Source organism: Thunnus maccoyii, chromosome 5 (assembly GCF_910596095.1).
Source record: "Thunnus maccoyii chromosome 5, fThuMac1.1, whole genome shotgun sequence".
Taxonomy (NCBI): domain Eukaryota; kingdom Metazoa; phylum Chordata; class Actinopteri; order Scombriformes; family Scombridae; genus Thunnus; species Thunnus maccoyii.
The window spans coordinates 9,224,103-9,235,423 of NC_056537.1; the positions used below are offsets into that span (position 1 = coordinate 9,224,103).

The 11,321-nt window shown below is 38.8% G+C and overlaps 1 protein-coding gene across 1 annotated transcript in view; it reads right to left on the bottom strand.

Moving 5' to 3' along the window:
- snupn (snurportin 1) overlaps positions 1 to 11,002 on the bottom strand; it is a 13,291-nt gene extending 2,289 nt beyond the window's left edge. Inside the window, exons 1-5 of the mRNA XM_042411232.1 lie at positions 10,896 to 11,002; positions 8,811 to 8,975; positions 8,377 to 8,560; positions 7,978 to 8,082; positions 2,081 to 2,177 (exon numbers count right to left, since the gene is read on the bottom strand). Of these exons, the coding sequence (XP_042267166.1) occupies positions 2,081 to 2,177; positions 7,978 to 8,082; positions 8,377 to 8,560; positions 8,811 to 8,968 (544 nt within the window). The 5' untranslated portion in view covers positions 8,969 to 8,975; positions 10,896 to 11,002. The remainder of the gene's footprint in view (positions 1 to 2,080; positions 2,178 to 7,977; positions 8,083 to 8,376; positions 8,561 to 8,810; positions 8,976 to 10,895) is intronic.
- Positions 11,003 to 11,321: the final 319 nt, after the last annotated feature.

Sequence of the window (11,321 nt, forward strand, 5' to 3'; positions counted from 1 at the left end):
AAAAACCTTATACTTGTTTATTATTGAGGAAAATGATCCAATATTACATATTTGTGCGTGGCAAAAGTATGTGAACCTCTAGGATTATAAATTCATTTGAAGGGGAAATTAAAGTCGGGTGTTTCAACCAATGGGATGACAATCAAGTGTGAGTCTGGGCGGCTCTGCCTTATTTAAAGAAGAGAAATCTGGGTCTTCACTATCAAAGTCTGAACTTCACATTACAGGTATGTGGAAGTGTGTCATGGCTTGAACAAAAGGAGATTTCTGAGGAACTTAGAAGAAGAGTTGTTGATGTTCACTAAGCTGGAAAACCATTTCTAAAGAGTTTGGACTCCACCAGTTGGCCGTCAGGCAGATCATGTACAATTGGAAGACATCCAACACCATTGTTACCCTCCCCAGGAGTAGTCAAACAACAAAGATCACACCATGAGTAAGGCGTGTAATAGTCGGGGAGGTCAAAAGGACCCCAGGGTAACATCTAGGAAACTAAAGGCCTCTCTTGCAGTGTCTACAGTCGATGTTAATGAGTCCACCATCAGGAGAACATTGAATATAAATGGTGTGCATGGCAGAGTTGCAAAGAAAAAAGCCACTTCTCTCCAAAAAGAACATTGCTGCCGTCTATGGTTCACTCAAGACCATGTGGACAAGCCAGAAGGTGATTGGAAAAATGTTTTGTGGTTGGTTGAGACCAAAATCGAACCTTCGGTTTAAATGAGAAGCATTATGTTTGGTGATGAGCAAAGACTGCATTCCAGCATAAAACCTTAACCCATCTGTGAAATGGTGGCAGTAGTATCATGGTTTGGGCTGCTTTGCTGCCTCTGAAGCAGGACAGCTTGCAATCATTGATGGAGCTATGACTTCAGAGCTGTACCAGCAAATTCTACAGGAAAATGTCAATGTATCTGTCTGTGAACTGAAGCTCAACAAAAAAGTGGGTCATGCAGTAAGACAACGATTCTAAACACACAAGTTGCTCTACCAAAGAATGGTCAGAGCAGAGGAAATTTAAGTTTTGGAATGGCCGAGTCAAAGTCCTGACCTTCATCCTATAGAAATAGGCTGTAGAAGGACCTGAAGCATGCAGTTCATGCAAAGAAGCCCACCAACATCTCTGAGTTGAGACTGTTCTGTAAGGAGGAATGGGCTAAAATTCCTCCAAGCCGATGTGCAGGGCTGATAAAGAGTTACTGGAAACGTTTGGTTGACGTTGTTGCTGCAAAAGGGGGTCACACTAGTTACTGAAAGCAAGGGTTCACATACTTTTGCCTCCCACAAACATGTAAGATTGGATAATTTTCCTCAACAAATGAATGAATAAGTTTAATGTTGTTGTCTCATTTATTTAATTGGGTTCCCTTTATCTAGTTTTAGGACTTGTGTAAAATTCTGATCACGTTTTAGGTTATAATAATGCAGAAATAGAGAAAATTCTAAAGGGTTTGCAAACTTTCAAGCAGCACTGTACATTATCATTTATAATCTCAACTACTATATCTTCTGGTATATTTGGCTGTGCAAATTACATTCAGGTTCTGTAAGAAGCTTTTGTAACAAAAAATTCCCAAACCAGAGGAATTTCAAGACACTCAACAACCCCCACACACCACCCTGAGGACGGTGCAACAATGAACAACCAGTGCCTCGAGACATTTGAGCTACAAAGGCCAAAAAAACCTTCTTAAGTCAACAAACAGCAAATGACAAAACTGTATCTCTGCTCTAATTAACCCTTTAACACCCAGCTTTTAAGGTTGGAAAAATGTTTTGTGCATAACTTTATGCACATTTATCAAAAAGTAATCCTGACATATTTGGTACTATTTGGAAATTTGAGATCTCCACTAGAATTTAAAATAAAGTTTTATGAATAAATCTTCTAAGTTGGAAGTTCTTTCGATGTTGTTCTACATCTGAAGGAATATAACTTGAAACTGAAATAAATTTGTGTGAATGGGAGCCAGTGGGAGATCCTGCTGTTGGTGGAAAACTTTCTTATGTTGCTAAAATACCTATTGTAGGCGTTCATTTTAGTGAATCAGTGAGTTCCAGATAAAGCGGGTCCACCTACCTTTTCCCATGGCAGAGTTGTGTCTGTTCCCACCGGGCAGCAGGGAGGGGAAACGGTTCACACAGTAGCCGCTTTTAGTGTACGCTGCGGTAGAACCCTTAAAAAACCCAAAACAAAACATTAAAAACAGAGACAATATACGAGCAAGAGACAAATGTTACTAAAAGGTCAGATATTTGTGTATGCATAGCATTATGACATTATGGCACCTACTTTTGAAGCAGCAATACTTAGACATTTTGGGAAATATGCTTATTTGGCTTCTTGCTAAGAGTTAGATGAGAAGATCAATACCACTCTCATATCTGTCCAGTAAATATAAGGCTAAAGCCAGGAGACATTTATCTTAGACTGCAAGCACAAACGAAAAGCCTGGCTCTGTCCAAAGGTAACAAACTTTGAGACTGCCAGGCAACCAGCAGCTCTAAGGCCCCTTTACACTGTGCGACTTTGTGCGGCTGTTTGAGACAAAACTTGACAATTGTGAGAAAAACGTGATAAAATCTTTGGTCTTCGATTTAAAATGGTGATCCTGGATCGCACTGTGAGACAAAAACCAAAACAATGGAGGTGAAACTAAAAAGAAGTTTGTGTGACTTTGCCACATTTTCAAAACCTCTGCAAGAGGATGATGTGCCTCTACTTTCATACACTTTTTTCTGTTTACGTCACAGTGCTAAGATTCACCACATATTCAGCGCACAATCTGATAGCCTGAAATTGATATTGTGCAATCTGACACAGATTATGGCCAAGATTTCATTATAGGTGTCTTGCACATGCAATCAATCAATTCTGAGTTTTTATCAATTTAAAACTGATAAACTGATCTGAACTAAACAAACTGAAATTATTATCCCAATATCAATACAAATATCCTTCTAATAGATACAGTTTATATTACAATTAAACTCAGTTTGTTAGTTTTTAATTAAAATCTGCTTGGAATCATCATTTTAAACAACAGAATTAGATAAAACAGTAACACAATATGATCATAATGTCGTGAAACTATTCCACAATAATACTAAATTATCTCCCAGAAATAATTTATGTACATAACAACTTCTGTATATTCTATAGAGCTCCCTCAATGCAATTAAATGTGGTATAAGGTGTAACTCATATTCACACGACAAACTGATGACTGTAATTGCTGGGGTCATGAGAATTATGGGACCTAAAAATGAGGTCATGGTTGAGAAAAAGTTTTTTGGTATAGTCCCAACAGGCATCAAGCCCCCACACAGTCCCAACTGAGCTGCACAGGAGCTTTGATAGATAAAAGAGATAAAAAACTTGGCCAACACTGACAAATAAATCTGAGCGCTTGCACGCACATAAAACTTGTCTCATTCAATTTTCGTCAAGCAACGGAAATCATCTGTTGTCTCCGTTTATCGAAGGATCTTCAGTTCTCCTTTTGTAAAGAGTGCAGAGCTGTGATGTTTTACTGATTTGTCGTCAATGAGGTCAAGATCTGAAATAATACATGAGGAACCAGATGACTGTCGGTGCACAGTCAATATGATATTATAGATGGTTGCATCACAGGGTGTGGAATGTGTGACACTGTTACAACAACAGGTTTGTGTGTGCCAACGGAGAGGAAAACTCTTGTCAAGAGCCAGTGCGACAATAGGATAGACAGTTACCAGTAATTGGTATCTAATGCTGATAAGCATTTTCAAGCCTTTTCATTGCTCATAAACCACAAGACTGATATATGGTGCGAGGTTAAAGAGGCACTTGTTTCACACCTAACGCTTCTGCAGAAAAACAAATGTTGCAATGTTGAAACAAAGTAAATTAGAAAAAAATCTCAAATTCTGACTACATTTCTCTCACAAGAACATAGGGTAGTTGTATTTTATGTCTTGGTGACAAGTTAGAAAACACTCTAGTGGATATTAAGGCTTAAAAGGGGGTGTGTTTGATTTGACTGACATGTCTGCCGTGACTCAACACTGAGCTGTGGTGACGGCCACTTGGTAGTACCTCCTCAGCTTCAGCCTGGCTCCAACCTGCCTCTCAAATCTGGATTTTCTGCCTACAACTACTGGCAAGTGTAAATCCAAACCCCAGACTCTGAGCATTTTCTGTAAATTGGGGGTTCCCAATACTTTTTTGCTTGGTGGACTGTGCAAAAAACCAATGGAAACAAAAAAAGAAAGTGGTTGGGGGGCCACGACCAAAATAATAAGTCAAATGTATGGCTATTATAAATATTATAACACACACAGATCTGGTGTTTCCACTGGTAACATTTTGCCATGGTGAGCTGCCACGGGTATCTTAGTGGGTCTCATTCTTCTCCCACTAAAATGGCACAGCTAACCAACTGAGGCTGGTAGCCAGTTGAGGTGAAGAGATCCAAAATGTGAAGTTTGTATGGAAATACATCTTATCTTTATGGATTATATTGATGCCAAATAGACAAGAAGACTGTTGACATAGGAATTGAAACATAAGGAATCATTAATATGTCATATTTATTGAAGGGAGTTTGGCGTAATATTTTCCCTGGAGAGTGCAGCTTCAGTTTAATTCAAACTGCTAACGTATATTTTTTATGTTTTGTCACTACAGAAACACTAACTAACTGCTAAAGTATGATAAGGTTGTCTGACCTTGACTAATGTAAGTTATAGGTTTGATTAATGGTTTACAGTGTACTAATGTGTGTTTATATTTATTACTGACAGTATCTGATCAGGCTAATCATCAGCTTATTGTACTCAGTTTCTAACAGCAGTATGCAGTAAATGGTTGCCCTTTGCGTGTGTGTTTTTAAACTACTTTCCTGATTAAACATGATGTCTTTGATGGTGTTATTAATGACTCCTGATGAAACTTAAAAGCTCAGCATTCTCATTGTTAACATTATTCATCCAGAAAAAGCTAATATTTCTCTCTATAATATGACGTTCTCATTCTGTCAGCTGCTGTGTCTGCAGTGTACTTAACTGTTTTTTCACACATGATTTCAGGCCAGTTAGAGGAGTTAAACCTGTGACTTTCTGCCTTTGTATAATTATCCAGGCTGCTGCTGTTTCTACTACATTTCATATAGTTTGTGGGGTTTCCAAAACAGAAATACTCCAACATCCAGCAGCTGAATGAAAGTGCTGTGTCCAGATAGTTAATGGTTGAAGGTGGTTTCTGTGGGCAGCTGTATAAACTGTGTAGCTGTTTTAATGTTGTAAAAATACCTCGTTTTTCACACACATCCTGGAAAATCTTAAATAAAAATTTTTTATTTGTTAAAAAAAAATTGCAAAGTCTTGCAAATAGTGATCCCTAGTCTTTGCAACATCTTATAGTTCGTGACTAAACTCAGTGACTTATGACACATTGTCTTTAGATGTGAGAGGATGTTAGACTTAGTATTTTAAAAGGCCTTTTCAAAGTCTTCCAGTGTACCGTAGGCATAATCCAACGCCTTGGTGACTTGCCTGGGAAGTACCGCCCCCTCCGGTTCACATTGCCCCCACGGCAAACCTCTTGTTCCACAGGAAACACTGAGTCCTTTTATCTTCCTTACCTCTACTGAAGAAACTCTCCAGCAATCTCTAAAACTGTTAATGTTTTTGCTTTTTACTCATGTTAGCAAGTAGCAAATGTAATAGAAAAACAGCACAGACAGACTGAGTAGCTAAGTGGGTGATGACTGACTGCTGTTGCGGGTTTGACAGGGAGAGATGAGGACAGTTGCAGAACAGACAGACTGTGCCAAGTTCAAGGAGACGGCACAAATATCCTATAAAGTTTTATTAAACGTATCTTTTCCAGGCAGCCCAGTAGCAAATGTTGTGAGGCCCAGTTACCAGTCCACAACCCGGGGACTGGGAATCACTGCTAGCAATGACACACAAAAGACATTGGTATCTTAGCTAAATATAGCCCAAGATGGAGGAAAAATTTTAAAGATACCCTCCACACATTATTTAAGACATAAAATGCTTTGATGTGAGTAATAATTTGCATATTTTTGCTTGCTATTTCTTAAATTACATCTCCTCTTTGATAAAGCTTATAGTTAAGGCCGGCCAAGGCTTGCCTTGGACCAGCCCATACTATCTTGGCATCTTCCCCGGAGTTTTTGTTTTCTCTACTATTATTAGTCACATTTCTATTAGTATTATTGTTATTATTGTTGTTGCTGTGCTTCTCTGTGTCTCTCTCTCCCCTCTCCCCCTCCCTCTTTCTCTCTAAACCCAACCGGTCAAGGCAGATGACCGCCCACCTAGAGCCCGGTTCTGCTCAAGGTTTTTTCCAGTTTAAGGGGAGTTTTTCCTCGCCACTGTTGCCACGTACTTGCTCATGAGGGAATATTGGGTCTCTGTAAATTAAAGAGTGCGGTCTGGACCTGCTCTATGTGAAAAGTGCACTGAGATAATTTCTGTTGTGATTTGGGCGCTATATAAATAAAACTGACTTGACTTGAGTTGACTTCCTCATTGAAAACACAGAATCTGTGAATATGCAAATATGGTTTGGTTCAAAAGTTTAACTGGCGGGACACAAGATGTCTCCTACTTCTCAGTGAATATGCACTGGAGGCTTCAAGTTTCCAAATCACACTTGTGAAAGGATTGTTTACAATTGGCTCCAGACTACTACACGTAATGTCACGAATCCTGCTCATAGATACATGCTTTGAATTTGGATTTAAGGTGAGCACAGAGAAACTTTCCACCTTCAGCAGATGAATGTGAAAACAGCCTTCTAGTGTCAAACACTATACATACATCATTCTGCACGGTAAATCTCAGAGATGTAAAGTGCACTAACAGTAAGCCAAACACTTTTTTTTTTTAAAAAGGGGGACTTTTAAAATTAAAACGTTAACTCCCACGTGTCACGAGAGGCCTTTCCAGCACAAAACCAGACTTCACGTCATTTATTCTTGTACCACAATCTAATGACATAATTCAGGTTTAGATGAGAGTAACCATAACTTCTCTTATTTCAAAATAGGTGAAAAGGCGCAGTGGGGCTCAACACAGTCATTGCAAAACCGGTGTGGCTTGTGTACGTGCATTTGTGTGTGTGTGTGTGTGTGTGTCTAGTGCACACAAACACACGTGCTTTTGGTTCTTCTTGTTTTTCAGTTTTCCTCAACAATACCTCAAGGGTGTCAAACCCCTGTTCTTGTTTGTGGTCATGTAGCAGGTTTACAGTAAGTATTGCAGTATTTATTGATGTTTTTTAAATGAAATGCCAATAACTACATACACAGCTGCATATTTTGTCCCACAGTCACCATTTTGGTAAAAGGGCTTCACATAATGACTCAGGCTTAAAATGATTCAAGTTGTATGATTCATACAGTACTCATATCACACCTTAGATACAAGGATCAACATCTTTATAGTACTATGAAATCACTTCAGCTTTACTGCTTTCGTCATAGATTCAGGAAAGTTTTTATTTTTTCTTAACTCTACACCCACGTTAATTTATTTTGTGTAGGGTTGCTCAGACTGGTCGGTTCATCTTACTCACTCATTCTCCCCAATACCAAGAATGCAGTGTTGAATTTACAAGCAATAAAAGTGAAATACAGTAATCCTCTCAAAGTATTTATTCAGTACAGCCATGATAATGCATTCAAATTTGAAAAGGTCCTGACCGCTGTTAATCATCAAATTTGGAAAGCAGTAAGACTTTCGATCATGACTGGAAGATGACATATCAGAAACAGCAGAGATAAGAAACTAATTCATCAGTTAATAAGAAAACTCTTAGTTGTCTTTGACTGACGTTGCTACATGTGATGAATTCTTAATGTGGTACCTTTAAAATAATTACCTGCCAACTCCTTGAATTCTGAAATTCAGGAAGAGGAATGAGAGCTCAGGTGAAACAAAAGAAAAGCAGTGAAAGGTTCTTACCTTAGAGGCAACAATGAGAGATCTTTTCCCGACAGGACAGACCACCATCATCCAGTCAGTGTCCAGTTCTGATGGCACATCTACCAGCCACTCTGACAGCATGAGCTGAGGAGGAAGAGAAACCTAGTAAACAAGCTCTGCATTTCATCTTCATCGATACTGCATTCAAGAGTCAAAGACTGATTACGGAAAAGTCTGTCAACATCCAAGAAGCTTGTACAAACAGAAGTACGTGATTTATTAGAAAGTCTCATGCCAGGGTCAGAGGACTGTAATTCTAGAGACTCAGGCGCCCTCTGCTGGCTAAACTGAAGAATGCAGCTGTCAGGAACTTGACGTGCTGTCCTTCACACATGAATAAGAGTGACATCTCTGGGTAATAATACGTCAAACGCTAACCTGGTTAGCATAATGTTTTGGCAGCTTCCTCCTCTCGATCTCCATCTCCTCTTCCTCTGCTTTGCCATCTTGCTCCCGTTCCCCCTCTTCTTTTTTCTCCATGTCCTCCTCCCCATCGCTGTCTGCTCCTGTCCAGTCCCCATCAGCCAGACGCCGTGCATGGTTGACATAGTTTAACCTTTTACTGAGATAAAAAGAAAAGCTCATGCAGACGCTTTCATTGTGGGGTTATTTCAGAAATTAATACATCCGTGCAATATGCCTGTACACAAAAAAACCCCCCAAAAAACATGAAATAACTGAAATTTCATCCTGAACTGACACCAGTAAATCTAAACCTCAACTAATCAAACAACAATTAGGGCAACTGCAGCACATTTTTCAATGAAAGTATCATTTGTAACGGACAAATACTGAAATGTTCAGACATTTACCTTTTCTGTAGGTCAAGGAAGCGCCGGCGTCGCTCGCTCTGCTCCAGCACGCTGTACTTGCTTTTGTACTGGGCCAGCCGAGGGTGGGGGCAGGCCGTACTGTTGGGCTCCTTGGACACAGCAAAGCTGGCCGAGAGGGCTTGGGTCAGGTCATCCATGGGGACTCTGCGAAACAACGCAGCAATGAATATGTAATGTGCTTTTTAATGTACTTCCCTTCTTCCACCCACTTATACTGAAAGACAATGTGGCTGATGAATTCATGACTAAGCACTATGCAGATATGAATATTAAAATAATGTCATTATTAGTGTCACACATTTTATACATTCATTCTAGTTGGAGCAGCTTGCAGTAGTACTAGGCTACTTATTTTAAGCATAGCTCTAAACACCTCAGATATATTATAGACAACATTTCTGTTATGTTATAATGCATTTTGGGTGGGATTATAATACTGGGATGCAGGCATTTTTTGTGTTCATGTCACTGTATTCTTGTTTTGCACCATTTCATCCCAGCTTGCCTAAAACATCTGAAACTGAAAGCTTTTCATAATGTAGCACACACATTGAGAATATAATCCCTTGTTGCTTCTTCCCTTTCAGGTTATGATTTCTGCTTGAACTATCCAGTCTCTTCTAGATTTGGGCTGACAATTATTTTTATTATCGATTAAACTGTTGCTATTTATTTTTTGGACAGCTTAGTCTATAAAATGTTAGTAAATGGTGAATTTCACAATTCTCACACTCTCACAATTTTCCAGGCCCCAAGGTGACATCTAAAGGCTGTGATTCAAATGGGGTTTTTTTTTCATCCCCAAAATATTCAATTTACAATATCAAAACAGGCAACGGCAACAAATACTTGAATTTGAGAAGCTGAAACCAGCAAATATTACACATTTTTGATTGATAAATGACTTTTGTTTTGGAGATTGGACAAAATAAAATCATTTTAAGTTGGGCTCAACACTTGAGATAGTTGTTTTCCATAGTTTTGACATTTCATAAACCAGATGATCAATTCATTAAGCAAAAATATAAACGACAGACTGATTAGGGTTGCAACTAAAGATTATTTCCATTATCGATTAATCTGTTGACTATTTTCTCAATAAATCATTACGTCTATAAAATGTCAAATTGTGAAAAGTTTCCCAGAGTCAAAGGTGATGTCTTCGAAAGTCTTGTTTTGTCTGATCAACAGTCCAAAACCCTCAAATATTCACTTTACTATCATGTACAACACAGAGCATGAAATCCTCACATTTGAGAGGCTGAAACCAGCTAATTTTTTTGCCATTGTTGCTTAAAAGAATGACGAAAACGATTATTCGATTATTAAAACAGTTGCCGATTAATTTTCAGTCGATCAACTAATCGACTAATCATTGCAGCTCTAAAATTGATAATGAAAATAATCAGTGGGTGCAGTCCTGCAGATAGTTTCCTGTAGAGGGATGAGTTACAGATCAATATTCTGTGCAAAATATCGTGATAGTATCATGAAGTAAGCACAAAAACATCTAATTTGACAGTCATTGTCAACATCTGGTTATGCCTATTTGCTCCTGTCTGTTTATCCTCAACCAGTGGTTCCCTAAATGACTCCCAGTACAATGTAAGACGCTGAGAGGGCCTCACTTGGTTAGTTAATTTCAATACTTTTCCATAAGTCACACACTGAACTGTGACAAAACTTAGCGAACGTTAACTTAACGTATGTTGACAGCAGCTACGTTTCACCCACATCAACCTTCGCACAAGCTATAAACACATACGACAAACACACTGTAAACGGTTGATAAACCTTCATTTATCTCCTAAGGCTCTAACAGGCTTTTACGTTAAAAAAAAGCCCGGGGACTGCTAACGATACATCTAGCCAGCCAGTTAGCGGTTAGCATTGTGCTAAAGCTGCTAGCATACACTGGGCCGACCAATCCCTAGCAACAGTGGTTCTAGAACGTTACGTAACTGCTAACATTTCTACTTCCTAACACATAAATATCAGGTGCAAATGAAGCGCTGGACATGAGTTTTGGGCTGATAATAGTTAATAAATTAGATAAATAGATACCTTGGACATGCAGGGAGGTTGAAGCTGAGGCGTCACGCTGTCATCTTTCCCACCAGTGGCGACTTTTAGTTGGCCGACTAATGGCAACAAACTAACCCGGAGTGTTTTGCAGCAGCAAATGGAAACACTGAAAGTGCAAACTATACATAACAATGAAATAGAAATACATTGTACTAATACCACACTATGAAAATACTCAATTAAAAGCCCTGCATTCAACATTTTACTAAAGTAAAAGTACATAAGTAAGCATTAGCAACAAAATGCACTAAAAGTATCAAAACTAAAAGTACTCATTATGCAGAATGGCCTCAGTAAGTGTCCATTACATGTTATTGGATCATTATTATGAATATATTAACATATAAGCTGTATATTGATGTATGCTAGCCGAGTTGATTTGAACAACTTCATGCACTATTTGGT